General features: G+C 51.5%; 1 protein-coding gene across 2 annotated transcripts; it reads right to left on the bottom strand.

The window, feature by feature from the left end:
* Positions 1-36: 36 nt before the first annotated feature.
* On the bottom strand, positions 37-19,708 carry OAS2 (2'-5'-oligoadenylate synthetase 2). 2 transcript variants are annotated; one of them, XM_045459356.1, is made up of 11 exons: positions 19,385-19,708; positions 17,430-17,700; positions 14,338-14,516; positions 13,087-13,322; positions 12,224-12,365; positions 10,543-10,716; positions 7,315-7,597; positions 4,714-4,901; positions 3,433-3,671; positions 1,942-2,095; positions 37-1,329 (listed from the first exon to the last, which is right to left on the bottom strand). In XM_045459356.1, the coding sequence occupies exons 1-11, from the start codon at positions 19,559-19,561 to the stop codon at positions 1,279-1,281; spliced, it is 2,094 nt and encodes a 697-aa protein (XP_045315312.1). In that variant the 5' UTR covers positions 19,562-19,708; the 3' UTR covers positions 37-1,278. The 2 variants fall into 2 exon arrangements, with proteins under 2 accessions (XP_045315312.1, XP_045315311.1); XM_045459355.1 differs by having other exon boundaries at positions 12,224-12,374; positions 19,385-19,678.
* Between the last annotated feature and the right edge of the window lie 2,020 nt (positions 19,709-21,728).

Raw genomic sequence — 21,728 nt, 5'->3', positions numbered from 1 at the left:
CAATAACCTGCTTGAATGACTCACAGGACTCAGGGGGAATGCCAGACTTAAATCACCATCTTATTATAAAGGATACAGACGAACAGCCACAGGAAGTGAGGGCTGGAAGGGTCCCAAGGGCAGAAACTCCCTTCCCCATGGAGTCAGGATGCACCGTCACCACACCCTGATATGTTCGCCAACCAGGAAGCTTTCCAAGCCTTGTTGTCCAGAGTCTGGACTGGAAGTTTCATTACAGAGCCACGATTAATTAAATCGTTTGCCGTGTGCTTGAACTCAATCTCCAGCCCCCTCTCCTCTTGGGAGGTTGGGGGGGACGCGGCTGGGGGCTGCAACCCTCTAATCACATGCCTGGCATTTCTGGGGCACGGCCAGTCCTTCCCATGAAGCTGTTACCTAAGGGCCCACACCTAGTTAGCATAAACTCAGGGATGGTTGGAAGGGGCTCCTTATGAATGGAAAAGAGTCTCCTATCAGATAATTCCAAGGGGTTCTGAAGCTCTGTGCCAGGATCTGGGGACAAAGACTAGATACATTCCTTATTATATGACAGTTAGTATATGTGGTGTTAATAAAACTTTAAGCGGATGGATGAGGTTAAAACACTTAGACATTCAAGTATCTCTGAAGCTAAAGCCAGAGCATAAAGCCTTTAGCTTTGGCAAGAAGGCACTCTTGGATGGGGGGAAATGTAGGCTCAGAAGGAAAAGACAATAAGCTATTATGTATGTAAGGCAACAGTTATAATCCAAGCCTTTGGAGGGTTTAAAGGGCTAAAAAAGACATTGGCTCACGACTGGCTGGGGAGACCTTCAATTCAGCAGGTGCAGCAGGGGTGGAGGGAAACAGACAAGAGGCGGGCAATGTGGAGGAGCGTGAGAGCAAGGTCATGGAATTATAGGAACCGAGTGGCCGGTGAAGGGCTTCCTTTTGGGAACACGGAGAGATCCCCGTGCTAAGGCTTGAAAGAAAAGGAAGGAGCAACTTGGAAAACACACGACGGTTGACAGAAATATGGCGCCCATGAAACACAATGGCTGGGAGAAATATGGCGCCCACGAAGCTGGATGAGAGCAGGTATTTTTGTTAAGGCGGGTCACTTACAGAGCAAGAGTTCAGCAGGGTGACGCTATGAAGGGCTTAGTGGTCTTGATTTCAAGAGGAGCCGAAGAAGCGAGAGACGGAGTGGTGGAGATTGCCAAGGGATTGCGATTCTACGCAGCGAACTGGTTCTTTGAAAAGCAGCTGCCAGATGACCTCTAGAAGTTTCTTCTAGCATTAGCATTCCAGGATCCTAGAACATCCGCAACTTCCTGGAGTCTGCACTGTCTAGAAAGAAAGAAATACATGTGCGAGAATAACACATAGGCGAAGCAGTTAAAAGCGTTGGTTAAAAGAGTCAGAAAAAAAAGAAGGAAGTGTATCTGAGAAGGTCAGGATGCCCAGGGACAATTTTTGCCGACTGGCCGTAGTGGGGATCTTGATCACTGAAGCAAACTCCAGAGTTAGCTTCTAAAGCTGGGTTCTCACCCCGGGGGCGGGGTGGGCATTTTGCTCCCCGCATGGCATGAGGCAAATGTCCAGAGACATTTTTAATTGTGGCCTCGAGTGGGTAGAGATCAGGAATTCTGCTCAGCACCTGACACAGCCCAGGACAAGTCCCAGTGCCAAGAATCGTCGGACCCTTAAATGCCAACAGTGCCGTGGGGAGGAGACCCGCTGGTAGGAAAGCACCGTGGGGCTGCTGCATGAGTCCTGGATGCCCTGCCTTAGGATTTCTTGTAACGGGAAGGAAAAAGCCAAACTGTGTCAGCTCCTGTGTTGGGCTCTCTGTTACTTGTGGCCGAATGAATTCCAAGTTGCTATGGCAGGAGAAGCTCTTTGATTTAAGCTTGTCACAGGGTAATCCTCCGGATGACCCTCCCTTTAGATTATTCTTACTGGCACTTTCCACGATCGTACAGGATATCCAGTCCCATCTTTGAAGCAGAAAGAGGACAGCCATTCAGTAGCTTCTTTTGCCAGAAGATGCCAACACCATCGGTCCCCTCCACCTACGTCACCAGTGGGGTCAGCCGGGTCCAAGATCACGGGCCTGAAGAAGACACAGGAGCATTACACGCATACTTTTTAAAACCAGTGGCCTCAGGGGCGCCTGGGTGGCTCAGTGGCCCAAGCGTCTGACTTTGGCTCAGGGCGTTATCTCACGGTTCATGAGTTCAAGCCCCGCGTCAGGCTCTGTGTTGACAGCTCAGAGCCTGGAGCCTGCTTGGGATTCTGGGTCTCCCTCTCTCACTGCCCCTCTCCTGCTTGCCCTCTCTCTCTCTCTCTCTCTCTCTCAAAACTAAATAAATATTTAAAAAATGTTTTTAAACCAGTGGCCTCAGAACGGGGGCCCCATTCTACGCTTAGCCGTAAAATAATGTGTCCTATGTTTTAGACGCCAGTAACTCAAATATTCTGATATAGCTCAAAGTAATTTTCTAGAATTCAATTACATTTGTCGGAAGTGTTTTGAAAGGTGTCACTTAGTATACACAGGATGGCATAATATACACATTTCCTTCACGTTAGGGCAGTTGAAAAATGACGCGGGATTGAATCAATTGTAATGTCATGTGGGCCACACCCGCAGGAGGCAGCCCATGGTATCTTGTTCTCTCCTTCTTCCCCTCTATTCCTTCTCAAAGCTTTTTTTTCTTTTCTTTCTTGTTGCGTCCTCTGTTTTTGTGCTCTGCTGGGGGCACTGAATCGCTCCACTAAGGTTCCCCGCTATTCTTGAAGGATAGCGGTCTTGTGGGGTACAGATCTGAAAGGGTAGGTAGAATCTGATGTAATAAAACTCCCTCTGGTAGGATGAATCGGCCATGAAGGAATGACAGCATTATTTCCCAGGGACACATGTCTACTCCCACACCTCTAAGACCTGCTAACGAATCCACACGCATCCCAGGCTCCTGGTACCTTGGTCCTTCCTTCTCTGTTCCTCCTGGATGACATTTTCTCCCATCCCCAAGCCCCGAGGAGTTTCTCCCCAGAGACTATGGCAAGTTCTGTTGGTCGGCACCTTTCCACCCCCACCAAACTCCCTCTTCTGCTTCAAACATGGGGAATCACGAATCATGACCCCAGGGAGGAGAATCCGGGTCGCTGAAATAGCATCGGAGGGAGTCAGGTTAAGAAAAGGAAGGGGCAGGGGGCGCCTGGGTGGCTTAGTTGAGCGACCGACTTCGGCTCAGGTCATGATCTCACGGTTTGTGAGTTCGAGCCCCGTGTCAGGTTCTGTGCTGACAGCACGGAGCCCGGAGCCTGCTTCGGATTCTGTGCCTCCCTCTCTCTTCCCCTCCCCTGCTCATGCTTTGTCTCTCTCTCTCTCTCTTTCTCTCAAAAATAAAGATTAAAAAAAAAAGGAAGGGGCAGGGTTTGGAGCACCTGGTTCTCTGGATCTGGGTCAGTAGGAAGTTCCTCACGGTCTCATCCTCAAAGTTGTAATTGACCGTCCAGAAGACACAGAGCTGCTGGTATTTTGTGACCAACTCCAGGACCGTCCGGAATCCCTCGGCGGTGTCGAAATTCTCTGCCCCGCTCCCCTGCTCCCAGGCGTAGATGGTGAGCAGCTCCAAGGCGTACTTCGGGGGCAGAGACCCCTTTTGCTTCAGTTTCCTTTCACACTGAGGGGAGAGGGGGACGTCAGACGATACTGGTGAGAGCAGGGAGGTGCAGTGAGCTCAGCCAGCCTGCCGGAGACCGCACGCTGATGACCGCTGGGGCCCCAGCAGGGCAACTGGGTCAGGAGCCGCAGGGCCCATGGGATGGTCTGGGGGAGGTCTGAGCAGGGTAGCTTTGCAGGGGCTCCCTCAGCAGCACATGCAGGTTTCCGCCTTCTGCTCCAACCATCCAGCACTCCCTGGAGTTGTAATACAGCTACCGTTGAGAAAACCCCTGCCGTGTGCTGGCTGTGGGGCCGGACATTCTACGGGTCATCCCTAACCCTCTGGCCACCCCACCAAGCAGGCACAGATGGATGTTTCTGATGAAGACAAGCAGGTTAGAGAGGGGAAGGGACTTGCTCGAGGTCACAGCGCAGCCTCAAGCCCTCTGAGCACCCCGGGGCTGGGGGTGTGGCCATTTCTCTGAGCTTCTGGGATGGAAACCACGGGGCCCAGGGTCCGCCTCAGGCTTCAGGGAGCTGGACGCGGGCAGGAGGCGTGTCAGGAAAGAGCCGGCACTGTGCCGGAGGTCTGCTGTCATGGAAATTCTCGGACACTCCCTTGTGTGCGAGACAGGTGACGGAAGCGAAGGCAGGCTAACGGTTAGAGAAAATGCAGCCCCTGGTCCCGCCTGTCTTCCAAGGATGGCATCTGTGCCTCTTATGGGCGCGGAGCAGGTCAGCCGTGCCGCCGACCTGTAGGCACGCAAATCCCAACTTCATCCGCCCTTTGTACGCAGAGTAACCTGGGTTCCCGCGGAGTTCTCTGGGTGTCAAAGCAAAGGTAAAATAAACCACCCGCGGTGGTGTTGATGGGAGGGGGTGCTCCCTACCTTGCCCCACTTAATGGGGGTTGGTGACGGGACGCACAGAGACAGTCAGGATCAGTGGACAGATTCCCGAAAGTGGCTCAGCCCCCCAGCGTGGGAGAGCGTGGGCACACAGAACACTGGTTACGTACTGATGTGACGATAACCGGTTCGCTGGAATACGAGCAGCCGTACCTGTTTGTACCAATGCTTCACCAGACGAATTAAATCCTTCAGCTTGGTGGGTCGGAAGGCCACGAAGTTGCACTGCAGCTCCGTGAAACAGGTGGAAAATTCTCCCCCCTCGGCGTCTGAGGATTTATACAGGTCAATGAGCTCCGCGTAGACCTTGGGGCAGGGTGTAGAGCCGGAGTTCAGCTGACCTAGCACAGGGGAGATATTTAGATTGTGCCTTCCCATGTGGATGCACAACATCACTCGTCATCAGGGAAACACAAATCAAAACCACAACGAGATACCACCTCACACCTGTGCGATGGCTAAAATTAACTCAGGAAACGACAGATGTTGGCGAGGATGCGGAGAAAGGGGGAACGCTTATGCACTGCGGGTGGGAGTGCAAACGGGTGCAGCCGCTCTGGAAAACAGTGGGGAGGTTCCTCAAAAAGTTAAAAATAGAACTCCCCTACGACCCAGCAATTGCACGAGTAGGAATGTATCCAAGGGATACAGGTGTGCTGTTTCGAAGGGACGCGTGCACCCCCATGTTTATCGAAGTCCTATCGACAATAGCCAAAGTATGGAAAGACCCCAAATACCCATCGACTGATGAATGGATAAAGAAGATAGGATATATATGTTCTACTCGGCCACGAACAAGAATGAAATCTTGCCATTTGCCACAACATGGATGGAACTGGAGGGTATTATGCTGAGTGAAATAAGTCAAAGAAAGACCGATATCCTATGATTTCACTCTTATGTGGAATGTGAGAAACTTAACAGAAGAACGTAGGGGAAGGGAAGGAAAAATAAGACAAAGACAGAGAGGGAGGCAAACCATAAGAGACTCTTAAATACAGAGAACAAACTGAGGGTTGCTGGAGGGGGGTAGAGTGGGGGAGTGGGTTAAATGGGTGACGGGCATTAAGGAGGACACTTTTTGGGATGAGCACCGGGTGTCCTTTGTAAGAGATGAATCAGTGGGTTCTATTCCTGAAGCCAAGACTATACTGTATGTTAACTAACTTGAATTTAAATTTTCAAAAGGAACCATTTTCAAACATTTTTCACAAATACAATGAATCCTGGGAAATGACTTGGAACTCGATTAGTATATTTGAATGACTGATGTCGAAGATACTGGGAGCATCTCCAGAGTAATGAGATATTTTTAAAAATTATACAGTCTATATGAATGCAGTGCTATTACTAAAGTATCATCTAGAATTGCACTGTCCAATGTGGTTATAGGCATCCAACTTAATTAAGGGGAAACAAAACTAAAAATTTAGTTCCTCAGTCCTACTGGCCACATTTCAAGCTCTCAGTAGGTATATAACATTCTCATCACCCCCAGAAAGATCTTCTAGACTGAGCCGATGGGCAGTTTGCTAACTATGGCCGGTAGGCCAAATCTGGCCCACTTCTTGTTTTTGCAAATAAAGTTTTATTGGAACGCTGCCATGCACTTTGCTAACGTATTGTCCCTGGCTGCTCTCAGGGTACAGTGGCAGAGTTGAGTAATTGTGACAGACACTGTATGGTCCTCAAAGCTGAAAATACTTGCCACCTTGCTTTTACTAAAAAAAAAAAAAAAAAAAAAAAATTAGCCAAACCCTAATCTATACTGTTATTTCCTCTCTAGAGACACTAAGAACCATTCGGAGGGAAGGTACCAGATTCTTCTTGATTCTGATTTGAAGAATGTCTGCAATAGCCTGCTTTCTTTTTTTTTCTTAAAACATTTTTTTTGAGATTTATTTATTTTTGAGAGAGAGAGCATACGCAAGCTGGAGAGGGGCAGAGAGAGGGGGACAGAGGATCCAAAGCAGGCTCTATGCTGACAACAGCGAGCCCGATGTGGAGCTCAAACTCGCGACCTGTGAGATCGTGACCCGAGCCGAAGTTGGATGTGCAACCGACTGAGCCACCCAGGCGCCTCACCTTGGTTCCTGTTAATACAAAATGATGTATCTGTCATTCATCAATTGGATTTCCAAAGTAGATTTTTTTCCTAAGATTGACGGCACTCAGATTTCTTGCCTTTGCTTCAGAATTCTTCCCACAGTCTGTTTGTTAATTTCCTTCACTAATACCTGAAGCGTTTTATCTATAAATGTGTACAGAACTCCTGTGCACCCCATTCTTTGATAGGTATTATGAGTCATACCGCAGGACCCATATAAGATGTGGGTGCTGGACATCCTCGGGATACTTAAGTGACCAAGGAGAATGAAAATGTCCATGGTGGGGAGGGGGGTGCTTGAGTGGCTCAGTCAGTTAAGCGTCCAACTTCGGCTCAGGTCACAATCTCACAGTTTGTGGGTTCGGGTCCCGTGTCGGGGAGCTGCTGACAGCTCAGAGCCTGGAGCCTGCGCTCTCTCTCTTTCTCTCTCAAAATAAACATTAAAAAAATTTTTTTAAAAACAAAGAAAAAAAAAAAAGATGTCCACAGGGGTAAGGTGTTGTTGCTATGACTCCTGCTACCTGCTGGGGGCACTAGACCCGTGAGTCATCATCACTAAGTCACGTGGCTTTCCCTCCACCCGCCTGGCCCCATCACCCCAGACCCCATCTTTCCTCCTCCAGAAGCTGAGGTCTGGGGGGTCTCACCTAGCGCATTAAATGCAGGCAGCACATCAAAGTCAACCCTTTCGTTGAGCACTCTGGATTTTAGAGAGAAGCTCAGCACCCTGGGAGCCTTCCATTTTGAAATCTCAAACTTCACTTCGAGCTTTTTCTCCTGCTGACAGGCTTCTAGCTGTTTACGGATTTCCTTGATGATACTGCACCTCTCACTTTTTTGGGAGGTGTAGCTTTTAAGCGAGTCTGGGAACACCACGAGGTCGGCATCGGAGCCCGTCTTCAGAGCCGTGCCTTTGCCGGTCGACCCTCCCTAGCGAAGAAAGGCAAGCTGAGTTAGAGCATTTTCTAGACCCTGAGCCCCTTGCCCGCGTGGGCCGGTGCCAGTGAGGTTGCCGAGGGGGTAGTTCCAGGTTAGGGTCCTGCTGAGTTCAAAGCAGGATGTTCACCTTTTCCTGGGATAGTTTGGCTCCAAAGGTTTTCTCATGACCTTCCATATACTTATTTGCACACAAACAACAGATGGGCTAGTTGCAAATTACCTGCTGCTCAAGTCAACTTTCTAGAGATGCCTCCTAAAGGGTATTTAGCTTTGTCTGGATTCCTGTCACCTGAGAGAAATCAAACTGGATGCAATCAGTACGCTAAAAGTTCTCGTTTGTTCCCTCATTCGTGTTTCCTCTGGGGATCTGGGGATCCCAGGATGAATATTCATGATTTAGGTACAAGGGTCTGCAAACTTTCTGTACGGGGTCAGATAGTTAAGTGTGGGGTATGTATGTCCCTGCCACACAGGCTTCTCCACTTCCTCCTCCCTCCTCCTCCCCTCCCTCCTCCTCTTCCTCCCTCCTTCCTCCTCTTTTTCTTCCTCCTCCTTCCCCCTCCCTCCTCTCCCTTCCTCCTCCTCCCTCCTCCTCTCCCTCCTCTTCTTCCTCCCTCCTTCCTCCTCCTCCTTCTCCTCCCTTTTTCTTCCTCCTCCTTCCCCCCTCCCTCCTCCTCCTCCTCTTCCTCCTCCCCTCCCTCCCCTTCTTCCTCCCTCCTTCCTCCTCCTCCTTCCTCCTCCTTCCCCCCTCCCTCCTCCTCCCTCCTCCTCCTCTTCCTCCCTTTCTCCTCCTCCTCCCTCCTCTCTTTCTTCCTCCTCCTTCCCCCCTCCCTCCTCTCCCTTCCTCCTCCTCCCTCCTCCTCTTCCTCCTCCCCTCCCTCCTCTTCTTCCTCCCTCCTTCCTCCTCCTCCTTCCTCCTCTTTTTCTTCCTCCTCCTTCCCCCCTCCCTCCTCCTCCTCCTCTTCCTCCTCCCCTCCCTCCTCTCCCTTCCTCCTCCTCCCTCCTCCTCCCTCTTCCTCTTCCTCCTCCCTCCTCCCTCCTCCTCTCCCTCCTCTTCTTCCTCCCTCCTTCGTCCTCCTCCTTCCTCCTCTTTTTCTTCCTCCTCCTTCCCCCCTCCCTCCTCCTCCTCTTCCTCCTCCCCTCCCTCCTCTCCCTTCCTACTCCTCCCTCCTCCTCCCTCTTCCTCTTCCTCCTCCCCTCCCTCCTCTTCCTCCTCCCTCCTTCCTCCTCCTCCTTCCTCCTCTTTTTCTTCCTCCTCCTTCCCCCCTCTCTCCTCTCCCTTCCTCCTCCTCCCTCCTTCTCACTCCTTCTCCCTCCCTCCCTCCCTCCCCCTCCTCCTCTTCCTCCTTCCTTTCTACTCTAACAACTCTGTAAAACTGTCAGTTCATTTTTTAGCTCCCTGGCCCTGGTTTGGCCACCCCTGCACGAGGCAGCCTAGGCAGTATACCGGCTCAGCCCGTCTATTTGGAGGGGCTCAGCCTGTAGGCACAGCTCTTTAGCTTATCGGCGTCTTTGAGGGCGAGTTGGAGAGAAGCCAGCTGCCTCGTGGAGAACCATCCCAGTGCACGTGTGGTGGGGTCTGCTCAGGGCACCAACCTCCACACTTGCTGCCCTGGTTGCCCCAGAAAGTTCACCCGACATTTGCAAGGAAAACGTTTGTTTTACCCACGATTAGTAAATGCTCGGCAGCGGGTTAGGGGTGAGGGGAGGGTGTTTGGTTTCCTGTATCAGATGCTCGAGCCTGCTTCATTCACGCAACTGGTCTGCAGGTGTTGGCCTTGGCCGGCCTCTCCCGGGTCACAGCCCCCTCCTCACCTTCTCCAGGTGACACCTTCCTTCCCTGTCACCCAGCAGACAACACTTTCCAGCTCGCAACCAACTTCAGGAAGAAAGAAAGCACCTTCCTGTGTGCCCGTGGTTCTCTCTTCTTCTTTTTTAAGGTTTATTTTTGAGAGACAGAGAGACAGAGTGCATGCAGGGGAGGGGCAGAGAGAGGGGTAGACACAGAATCTGAAGCAGGCTGCAGGCTCCGAGCCGTCAGCCCAGAGCCCAACGCGGGGCTCGAACTCACAAACCACGAGATCATGACCTGAGCTGAAGTCAGACGCTTAACCGACCGAGCCACCCAGGCGCCCTCCTATTTTCTTCTCCTTCAATGTGCCATCGTACGTTTTCTTATTTTCTACCATTGTGTTAATGGGGATCTCGGGAAGGAAGGGGAGAACAGGCCTTGACAATTCTAACGTTGCCCATGAACTCGGCCTGTTTTCACCCCGATGAGCCTCTGTGAGACATCTGACTCCACATTTGGCTTATGGGATATTGGACCCGTCTCGGGGCAGCAAGCACCCAGGTCTGTCTGGCAGCATATGGGCACTTCCCCGCTCCCTTCGGGTGGGACGGAGGGGGCGCCTGGGTGGCTCGGTTGGTTATCTGGTCGCTGACGCACAGACGGAGGGAAGCGTGTTAGCCCGTGGCCTTCGAGCCATGGACAAGAACGACCCAGTCTGCTGAATCTCTAGCTCAGTTGACAGGATGAATCAGACTCCGGTGGTCAAGGCAAGAAAGAGGTCACTCTTTGGTTCAGTGTGCATGGAGCTTGGGACCTGCCGGGGTTTGAATTGTAGCCCCTGTGCTGGGAAGGTGAGAACGTGACAGAAGAGGAGACCCACGGAGAAGGTGATGGGGAGGCAGGGGCCGGAGAGGGGCAGGTACCCAAGAGCAGGGGCGGCCCAGGAAGCCCAACGGAGTGCTGCTAATGACGTACGCAGCGCACGGGCGCCCCCTACTGACAGCCAGGGTCCTAGGTGCCCACCTCCCCGGCTCTCCTCCCGCCTCCCTTGCCCTCCAGCCGCTGGCAGGGCGGGCCTGCCGGGCTCCGGGAACCGCTTTGCTCCCTGCCGGTCAGACCCCGTGGGAAAGAGGCCAGTACTCACCTTGACAGTTTTCTGAACTCTTGTAGCTGAATGTGGAAAGCAATTTTTTTGAAGGAATCTACAGATGATGTCAACAGCTGTCGCAATCTGGTCCAGGAAATTTCTGTCGGGCTGGAGAAAGTCCTTGATGAACTTATCCAGAAGGTGGCCCGGTGTCGCATACAGTGGCGCTGGCTGGGAAGGGGGAAGAACGCTCAGCTGTTGCATCCACACACCCCAGAACGTTCTGGAGAGTTTGGGGTGGCAGCCAGCCCCCAGCCCCCCCGGGAGCTGCGTGCGGTGAGCTGAGAGCACGTCCTTCTCTGGCAGCAAACTCGGAGGGCTCAGTGGAAACAACAAATACGACACCGATGATGGGGACCACTGGGACGTAGCTAAAGGGGTAAAAAGTTAAATATTTGGGCGTCTACATAGACAGGGGTTCCCTGAACCATTTCTGCAACTTTCTATACGTTTGAAAGTTTTCAGAATAAAAGCTGGGAGGGGGGGATAGTTTTTTAAAAGCTGTTTTAGGAAGCCGGGAAAATCGAGGTCGGAGAGCAAAGACCAGAGTCCGGTGAACGTCGGGACAAGGAGTGGCCGTACGACATCCCTTCTGGATCCCGGCAGGGAGCTCCCCGTCCTCGGGGTCCTTCCTGTCCAGGGGCCCTGGAATTTGGGAATCTCACTTATATCCCACTTCCTTGCTCAGTTGGCTCTCAACTTCCTGTGCCAAACGGAGTGGTAGATTCACGCCCACCGGACTTCGGATGTCAATCAGTCCCGCGTCTGTGAAATGTGGAATTTGGTTGGCCTCTATCCGGCCTCATGGGCACCCCGTGACCCCCAGAAAGCCGAGTGGATTCCGTGGCCTAGACTGACAACGTTCTCGTTGGACTGTCCTTCTCCGACGAGCTCTGAGAGCGCAGGGGCATCCCGTGTTGGTAGATGTGCTTCCCTTTGGGGGATGGGAGGGGAAGCCATTGTGTCTGCCCCACAGTCGGCCGCTTGACCAGCTCTCCAGTTTCTGCAGGGGCGGCTGCCGTAGATCTGCCTGGGGCTCCTCTCCTTTACGTCCTAAACGACCTAACCACCTGCTCTCTCACCTGCAGCCATCGATTGAGATCTCTAACCTGCAGGGGGGCCCAGGGGGGCTCAGTTGGTTAAGCATCTGACTTCGGCTCGGGTTCGTGAGTTCGAGCCCCACGTCGGGCTCTGTGCTGACCGCTCGGAGCCCGGAGCCTGCTTTGGATTCTGTGTCTCTGTCTCTCCCTGTCCCTCCCTGGCTCGCGCTCTGTCTCTCTCAAAAGTGAATAAACATCAAAGAAAAAAGAAGAAGACAAGGAGGGAGACGCAGAGACAGGCTGTGAAGACACAGCAGAGGAGGCTGTGTGAAAATGAAGGCGGGGACGGGAGGCATAGGGCCACAGGCCCAGGAGCACCAGCAGCCACCAGGAGCTGGAAGAGGCAAGGAAGGACCCTCCTCTGGAGCCGTCGGAGGGAGCACAGCCCTGCCCCCACCTTGACCTTGGACTTCTAGCCTCCAGATCTGTGAGAGAATGAATTTCTGCCGCTGTAAGCCCCTTTGTCACAGCAGCACGAGGACATCCACATGTGGTGCTCTCGGGGTCCGACTCCAGTCTGGGTGTCGGGCCGCCCTCCCTGCAGCACGACGCGAGCTGCCTTTGCAAAGCCCCCTCACCAGAACATTCCACGACGGCCCAGGTGGCTCGTTCGGGCTGAGACATGACAACCAGATGCGAGCTTCCTGCTGCAGCATTTGCCAGCACGCCTTATCTTTGCCCACGTTGTTGGTCGGGTCGGCTGGGTCCAAGATGACCGGCCTAGGAATTCCATTAGATGAAAAAAAAAATCAGTTGGGCTACACGCGGAAGAAGAAACCCGTGTTGGGGAACGAGGCCTGGACGGGGCGTCCGGGAACCCGGACTCAAGTATTCAAGCTTCCTCTCATTTCCTGAGGTGCTTCGTCTGAGAGTTTCGACCCTCAGCTCCTGCCTTCTCTGCTTGGCAGAGATGTTCTGCGAATAACATAGTAAAATGGGGGCGCCTGGGTGGCTCAGTCCGTTAAGCGTCCGACTCTCAACTTCAGCTCAGGTCACGATCGATCTCACGGTTCGTGAGATCGAGCCCCGTGTTGGGCTCTGTGCCGGCAGCGAGGGAGCCTGCTTGGGATTCTCTCTCTCCCTCTCTCTGCCCCTCCCCTGCTCATGCCCACACACACACACTGTCTCTCAATAAATAAATAAACTTTAAAAAAATAACATAATAAAGTGGTTAGTCCCTTCCTTCTATACAGGAACCCCCTCTTGAGTGTTTGTTTTGGGGACAAGACAAAATAGGACGATGGTTTGGAATGCGAAAAAACATTGGTCAGGCTCCCCCTTTCGGACAGACCCCGCTTTGCCTCCCTACCCACCCACCACTGCTGGCATTCTTCTGGTGCATCATTGGCTGGGAAGAATGGGGCTGAGCCCTCACTCTAAAGGGCACAGCCTGACGTGCAGACCAACAGGTAGAGAGAGAGGGTGGAGGCACATTTGGTACCTTGAAGACCGGAGCTGGCTCAGCAGAATGTTCCGGACCGTCTCATTCTCAAAGTTGTAGTTGACCATCCAGTAGACACACAGCTGCTCCTGCTGTTTGATTAGCCCCAGGACGGTTCTGAGGCCTTCCACGATGTCAAAGTTTTCTGCTCCGCACCCCTGTTCCCAGGCGTAGACTGTCAGCAACTCCAGAGCATACATGGGCAGCGGGGGTGACCCTTTCAGCTTTGCCTGGCACTGTGGGAGAAGAGAGGGGGCAGTGTCTCATCTGGGGATCCAGGCCCCCCATGCCGGGGGCCTGAAATCAAGGAGTCGGACGTCTATGGGAAGTCGCCTTCCCCCCCAGTGACGAACATGACACCATGCCTAAAATGTGGTGGAGTGACAGTGTCACGTCCTGGCAAGGATAAGGGACACCTGAAGCTGTCATACGTTGCCGATGGGGGTGTCATTAGGTACAGCCATTTGGGAAAACTCACGTTGGCCATACTTACTAAAGTGAAATGTATACATTATTACATATGTATTTAATATTATATAACGTTACGTATGGCATATGATATACTTATGTAATGCTATGTGTTTTATATACTATGTAATAATATATAATATAGCCTACGTATGTGTTTATTATATACACACGTACATCTACAAATACGTCGTGTGTACATGTATCTATCTACACACGCGTATCCATATAGCTTATACCCTGTGTATTTATTCAAGAGGAATGAGTGCTGCAACTGACGAAAAGACGTGCAAGGGAACATCCGTGGCAACCTGATTCGTAATAGCCCCGATGTGGACGCGGCCCAAACGCCCACTAGCAGGGCAGATACAAGTGCGGTAGACCAAGAGAACAGAATCCCACAAGACAGCGAGCGAGTGCGAGTATAGGCAACAACAGCAGAGACGAACGTCTTAGGCATCACGTCGACCCCAAAGTGGCAGACACAGAGCGCCTGTGGTACCATTCCATTGATATCAAGCTCAAAAAAGAGCCGAACTGATTTGTGGGGACGGACGTCAGGACGGTGGCGGCCATGGCGGTGGGGGGGGGGCATTCACTGGGAGAGGGCTTCAAGCGGCTGCTGGGACGCAGGGAACGCGTCCTATGTCGATCTGGATGCTGCTTACAGGGACATAAAGGTGCAATGGGCTGTATACCTGGGGGTCCTACTTCGCCGGACGTGAGTGCTCTCGCTTGAAAGGAAACGGATGCCGGCAGTAGATGACGTAATTGGAAAGTTACCTGTTGGTACCAGTACTTTACCAAGAGGATCAAATCTGTCAGTTTTCTGGGACGGTTGTGAAAAAACTTCTGCTGGAGTTCTGTGAAGCAGACGGAGAATTCGCCGGGCAGGGCTTTTGTCATATCCAGGGCTCTTTTGAGCTCTCGGTAGATCTGGGGGCTGGGCTTCTCGCTTAAGCCTGGAGCAACAGAGAAGCACAGACCTTCCGGTGTTCGGGGAGCCAACAGCGGGGGTCTGTCGTGCCTCGACAGCACACGTCCGTCGCCTCATCTGTAAGGGAACTGGTGTATTCCCCCCAAAAGGTGAGGGGCGGCTTGCCTCGCTAGGTAACAAAACGTGGTCTAGCATTCACGGTCGTGAAAACTGCTGGCCCAAGACAAGGTCAGCAGAAACAGAGGGATCAAAAGCACGGTTATAAATGAGGAAGGGAGAATTCCAAACTAGCGGGGAACGACGGCTTCTTTAACAAATGCTCTTGGAGCGGCTGGCATTCACCTGGAAGAAAAGAGGGTTCCTGTATCGCAGACAATATATTCCGCTGTTGAGCCCAGCCAGGGAAGGTTCTGTTTCAGAGAGTCAAGCGTGCGGGGACTCTGAGGAGGCAGGCGAGGTGAAGGCAGGGTACTGGAGGCTGGGGTCAGAGGCCAACAGGCAGGCACACTCCCCTCAGAAGCAGATCCCATGATGCCAGAGAGTGGCTCTCAAACCAGCTGGAATTCTGCTGCCCAGCTTCTCTGGAATAGGGCCCAGGAGCCTCCTGAGTCAATGAATATGGGTCTCTCAATCCCCAATTAGCTCTGCAGGAGGTCTGCAGTAGAGACAGCTCGGGACTCTGGTTTTGTGTGTGTGTGTGTGTGTTTTGTTTTTAACTAAGTTTCAGGTGATTCTGACACCCACTGAAGTTTGAGAACCACTGGTGTGGGGTGAGGAAGGAGATGCAGTGGGAGGGGCATGTCAGTAGATCCCAGGATTTCCTCAGGGTCTCTACTCTTGCTACATTGAGCCCTACTGTTTACAAGCACTTTTTACAAACACGTAAACAAGGGGAGCCAGCAGCCAGCTTGTTCCTTTCATTCGCTCTGACAGATAGTTACTGACTTCCTACTTTTAGCCACACATGGTTCGGGGCTCTTGGCACCCGAGGAGGTCAAGGGAGAGAGCATTCTAGGCTCCTCGATGATGGCAATAATGTAGCTAACACTCGCTGAGCGCCTACTCTATGCCAGACACAGTTTAAGCCCTTTCAGGTAGCGGGAAATATGCCAGGGCCACAAAAGTCCACGTGGTTGGCGCGATTAACCACTAATTTAACAGGTGAGGAAACGCAAACACTAGGAAGTCACCTAAGAGGAAGAGTTCGCCTTTGGGTTCGAAACCCTGGGGAGACAGCAGTGGAGCCGGACAGCAGTGGAAGTTGGCCTGGAGCTGGTGTGGAGAACAGGCCACGTTAGTTGGGCAACTATTTAGCAAAGAAAGGAATTTAAGAATTCACCCCTAAGTTACTTTTCTCAGAAAGCCATCATGGTTTCCTTTCCCAAAAGGATCTCGGTTTGCAAGATGTAAGTCTAGCGCCATCTGGTGGCAGCCTCTGGATACCACATACAAGGAAGAGCGTATTTCTCGTTTTCACACCATCCTTGCAGGTTGGGGTGAACCCAGAAGAGGGCGCTCTGACCCAGTCCCCAGCCACCATGCTCTGAACAAGAGGAGAGCAGAGGATTTCCTAAGAATTCTGAGTTACACTGGGTCTCTTCACGACTGCGGCCCTTGTTTGAGGTAGGCACGTCCTCTCAACTCTTGCCATCCTATAAAGGCCCCGTAAACTAGCCATTTCTAGTCTGATCTTAGAGTTGGCAAAAATGGGTAAGGGGTGGGACCTGGATAGGAACTGAGAGCTGCCTACCTTCCAAATATTTTTCTCTAACTTGGTTGCCTTTCTGTGAATATGAGTCACCGAAGCATGTGTGTGTGTGTGTGTGTGTGTGTGTCCATCCTAAAAGCATCCTGGCTTGGGGTTTAGAAGATCTGGGCGTTTATTCTAGTTCTGTCGGTAACTGGCTGTGTGTCCCTGGGACATTCCTTTCCTTCAGTTTTCCTATTTGCTTACAGAGGGTTTAATTTCAGCTGTGGCATTTAAGTTTGTGATTATATGTACCTGTGCTTGAGACTAAGTGGAAACCATGCTGAACTTTTTCTTTCCTTCCTTCTTTCCCGTCCATCCTTCCATTCATCCATCCAATCTATCATCCATCCATTTGTACATCTGTCCATCCATCTGTCCATCTGTCTGTACATCTATCCATCCATCCATCCCATCTATCATCCATCCATCGGTCTGTCCATCTGTCCATATGCCTGTACATCTATTCACCCATTCATCCATCCATTCATCCATCCATCCATCTATCCATCCATCCAATCTATCATCCATCCATCCGTCCGTCCATCTGTTCATCCATCCATCCATCCATCCATCCATATGCCTGTACATCTATTCACCCATTCATCCACCCATCCAACCAACCAACCAACCAACCATCCATTCATCCAACCAGTTGCCTTTGCCTTGATGTTGACCTGGTCAGAAAGCAGACTCCAAATGCTGCCCCAGCTGAACTTTTCGCAGATGTTTGCCCCGTCCTCTCCTCTAACCAACATTTACTCCAACCAAATCCCCAAGCATGGTTGTGCAGACCGGCAGCATGGCCCTGGTTAGAAATCCAGAGTCCTGGGTCCTGCCCCAATCTCCTGAATCAGAACCTGCATTTTTCACAAGGTTCCCTGCTGATTTGTGTGCTTGTCACAGTTTGAGAAACTCTGCTCTAGATTCTAGAGTCTAGGACATTCTCTCCAAACTCAATTAGGAGATGGGGGCAGGGGCGGGGGGACGTTCTAGAGAAGAGAGGAAGCCTGGGGCAGGAGGGACCTCCTCTCTTGAAGGTATGTGGTCCCCCACTTTGGAGCATACCAGTGGTATCTATCTCATCCCCAGCCTAGAGGACCCACATGGCTGCCTGCCACCCCTTTCTTTGGCTTTGCTTCCTCAACACACCCCTCCCGACCAGTGCCCTCCACACCCAGGAGCACTCACCCAGAGCGTTGTAAGCAGGGAGCACCTCAAAAGTGATGCTCTGCCATTTTGTGGACAGCTGGAAGATGAGCCCACCATGGAGATTCCAGATCTCCATTCTGGCCTCCAGCTTCATTGTGAGCTGACAGGTTTTCAGCCCCTGCCAGATCTTGCTGAGGATTTCATCTTGGCTCTTTTTCTGATCCTGAAACCGCTCAAGGTCACTCACAAAGATGACAATCGTACCATCGGAGTTGCCCCTCAACACCGTTTTCCTGCCATAGGAGCCACCCTGTCAACGATGGAGAAGCAGACGTGAGAATCTGGACCCTTTGGCGTCACAGGGCGCCCCCGTAGGCGATAACACTTCTCGAATCAAGCAAAAGCCAGGAATGTCACCGTAGTCCTAAAATTGAGTGGCTGGCCACCATCTGACCACCCGAAGACCTGAATAGGATGCTCACGGCAGCACTTTTCACACGAGCCTCTGCCTGGAGGCCATTCAAACGGCCATTGACGATAGAACGAACACATGTGATGTATTCGCACCTTGGAATACTGTTCAGCAACGAAATGATAAACACATGCCTACATACAACATCAATTTTGTAAGCAGGATGGGTCAAAGAAGCCACACACTAAAGCCCCACCATGCGTGATTTCATTTATATCAGGCAACCTGATACAGAGGAGGGTCGGGGGGTAGGTGTAGGTTACACAGGTTATGTTGTTTGTGGCAATCCACCGGACTGGGCACTCAGCTCTGTGCACTTTGGTTTTCTTACATTTTGTGTTAATTAGAAAAAAAGTTAACAACACCGAGAGGCAGGATGGCATAGCGGTTCAGGGTGCATGCTCCCGGGGCACCAGGGTGGCTCAGTCGGTTAAGCATCCGACTTCGGCTCAGGTCATGATCTCACGGCTCGTGGGTTTGAGCCCCGTGTTGGACTCTGTGCTGACAGCTCAGAGCCTGGAGCCTGCTTCAAATTCTGTGTCTCTCTCTCTCTCTCTGCCCTTCCCCCTCTCATGCTCTGTCTTTGTCTCAGAGTCTCTCTCTCAAAACTAAACTTTAAAAGAAAGTTGAAAAAAAGACTGAGATTTAAAAAAAAAAAAAAAAAAAAAAAAAAAAGGTTCATGCTCCCAACACTATCTGGGCTTAAAGTCCAGCTTTGCCTCCAGCTAGTAAATAACTTCCTCGTGCCTCAGTTTCCTCATCTGGGCCAGGGCGAAAGGACACTGAGTGTCCAGGTACCTTTCCTGCTGGGGCTGTTGGGCATGCATAAGGCAGCGGCCAGAAATCACTGTGACTGAAGAGAAGCGGGGCTCCAGGGCTAGTGAGCGTGAGGGGGTTGCTGGGGGATCTCTAACTCCCTCCCACCCTAGGGTCCCAGCACCTTCCCAGCACCTTTTCCTCCCCAGAGGCCCGGAATCTCCAGCCTCAGCCCTGGGATTTACGCCCATAGCACCAAACATTTCTACCCGCTGAGAGACGCCCCCTGTTGCCCTTGAGAAACCACAGAGCCACCTTCGGGTAGTTTTACCGAACTCAACCGGCCTCTGTTTACTCCTCTGTAACATGGGGAGGATAGAAACAATAACAGTGGGTAATCACAGCTCATTTATTGGCCACCAACTATGTACCAGACCCTGTACTAAGAACATTATATACTTAAGCCTCATTACCGTTTGAGGTGCGTATTATTCCTCTCCCATTTTACAGATTCAGAGACTGAAACAGAGAGGTTGAGCAACCTGCTGCGGGGCGCACAGGAGTAAAGGCAGAGCTGGACCGTAAAGCTGTGCCCCTAGGCTCCACACCATATCCATCACCCCACTCGAGGGCGCAGAGGACAAGGCGAAGCCTGCCTCACCCAAGGCCTGTCACCCAGAAGGCGCTCAGCCCCATGTCTCTCTTCCTTCCGGTGGCCACGGCACCTCCTGGCTCCCAGAAGCCCTGACCCCAGCCTTCCACTCACTTTAGCCACACATATCACTTGGGGGAGCTGCCTGGTTTCCTCCAGGAAGGCACAGATGGCGTTCACCGTGTCATCGATCTGTTTCTGACATTCTCCATAGGGCCTCAGGGAGTTCTGAATCAACTCCTCCAGCTTCTCCGGCTGCACGGAGTACAGATGCGACCCCCAGATGCCCATCGCTCCCGCCGCTCCTGCCAGCTGCTAACCGTAGATCTCAGATCAGCAGAGAGGAGAATGCGCCACTCCCTTGCCTAGAGCCAGGAAACGGCAAATCACAGGAAGAGAGTCTAGAAACCGAAACTCACAGGGTGAGTTTCCAGCTGACTTCCTTAATCCAGATTTCTGCCCACCCCCACAGCGTGGACGTCGGCCGGTCGGCTCCTCGGGAGGCAACCCTGTGGTCAAACAGGCAGATTGATACGTGCTACGTCGTCTGCCCTATTTGTGCCTCAGTTTCCCCATCTGTGAAATGGCGATGACAACGGTACCTCTCCGGTAGGGTTCATGTTAGAATGGGTGGCCACTTGGCAAATGCTGTTTGAGAAGCTGTTAAGGAAATAATACTACTTTACAGGCGATAGAGGTCATCCTTGGAGGCTCTTTTCCTTTTCCCCTTGTTAAAAAACAAAATTCAATGCTTGTAAATTTGAAGATCGAATTGGCTTTATGAAGTGATTCACACATTGGGCAGTATCCCACCTAGCAAGTAGAAAGAGCTCCCGGGGTTGTGCACAAAGGAAGGTTTTTCTAGGAAGGAGGGCGGGGCAAGAAGCTTGAGCAGGAAAAGAAAGGACTGTCTCAGGCCAGGACATCTGCTTCGGGCAAAGAGACCGGGCTGGCAGGGTGTTTATCCTGCAGATGATGTCACTAGTGCTGATTGGGAAATTTCAGAGGGATTTTTCAAAGGTCACATTCCTGGCATAGGTTAAAAGTTTAATTCAGTCTTGGTTTGCTGTCACGGCGGCGGGGGGGGGGGGAGTGACTCCATCTGGGGCTTGGGTTTTCCTTTTTAACACCTTTGTCTCCATGGCCTGGGAAGTCAGAGTCAATGAGGGCAGCAAGAAGAGACCCAGAGAGGGGATTTATTTGCTCAAGGACACACAGCAAGGCAAGGGCTGAGCCAGAGTCAGGTTTTAGTTCTACCACTGGGCACATACCCGTGCCAGAGTGTTCAGCAGGCATATGCATGCGGATACCTGTAGGTCCTCAGCAGGTACCTCCCCGGCCAAACAAGGATGGGACACCGGCCCAGGAGTGCACAGGCCAGGGGGAAGACAGACGCACAACTCCATCCAGAGCTGTGCAAAATGAAAACCCCAGAGGGCTCCCACTGGCTGCCTCTGTCTAGCAATAATAAATAATACAGAAGGCAAAAAAAAAAAAAAAAAAAAAAAAGTCCCTGAGATGGGGAAAGAACGGGGCCCTTCTCTGCTGTGATGATTAACTTCGTAGGTCAACCTGGCTGGGCCATGGTACACAGATATTCGGTCAAATGTTATTCTAGATCTTTCTGTGAAGGCTTTTTTTTTTTTTTTAGATGAGATTAACATTTCAATTAGTAGACTTTCAATAAAGCAGAATACTCTTCCTAGCATGGGTGGGCCTCATCCAATCAGTTGAAGGTCTTAATAGGAGAAAAGGCCGACCTTTCCTTAGGAAGAAAGAATACCACCAGCAGATGGCCTTCAGACTCAAGCTCCAATATCAGCTTTTTTTTTTTTTTTTCTGGGTCTCCAGCCTCTCAGCTTACCCTACAGACTTTGGACCTGCTAGCCTCCACAAATAGCATGAGCCAATTCCCTACTTGGATCTATCTATCCCATGGGTTCTGTTTCTCTGGAGAATCTTAACTACTACACCTGCCCAATAAGGGTCTTTCCTCGCCCTTATGACTGTTCCTACCACATCTAGAGGTAGGCTGCCCAGGGGGTCAGAAGGCTCCTTCTCTAGATGAGAACACGAGGGCTCAGTGGGAAGGTTCACACAGCTCGTAGTTTGTCTGGATAGGTTCTACCTCCGAATGACCTGATTCCAAAGTCCCTGCTTTATGATTGTTTTTAAAACATTGCATTTTGCAATAATTCGGAACACTTTGCATTTGCAATAACTCGGAGAAAATGTGCGAGATGGGTACAGAGGAATCCCCATACCCTTCCCCCAGAGTATTTTACCACATTGGTTCTTTATTCTCTGCATGGACATCCCATCGTATAATTAGTACGGTATTGCCATTTGAGGTCATGTTGAAGACATTAGTCCCCTTTACTCCTTTTTTTTTTTTTTAATAGACTTTATATTTTAAAGCAGAATTAAGCAGAAAGCCCAGAGATTTCCCAGATACCCC

Source organism: Leopardus geoffroyi, chromosome D3 (genome assembly GCF_018350155.1).
Source record: "Leopardus geoffroyi isolate Oge1 chromosome D3, O.geoffroyi_Oge1_pat1.0, whole genome shotgun sequence".
In the NCBI taxonomy this organism is placed as follows: domain Eukaryota; kingdom Metazoa; phylum Chordata; class Mammalia; order Carnivora; family Felidae; genus Leopardus; species Leopardus geoffroyi.
Note: the sequence above shows the minus strand (reverse complement) of the source record. Positions and strands in the feature narration are given on the sequence as shown.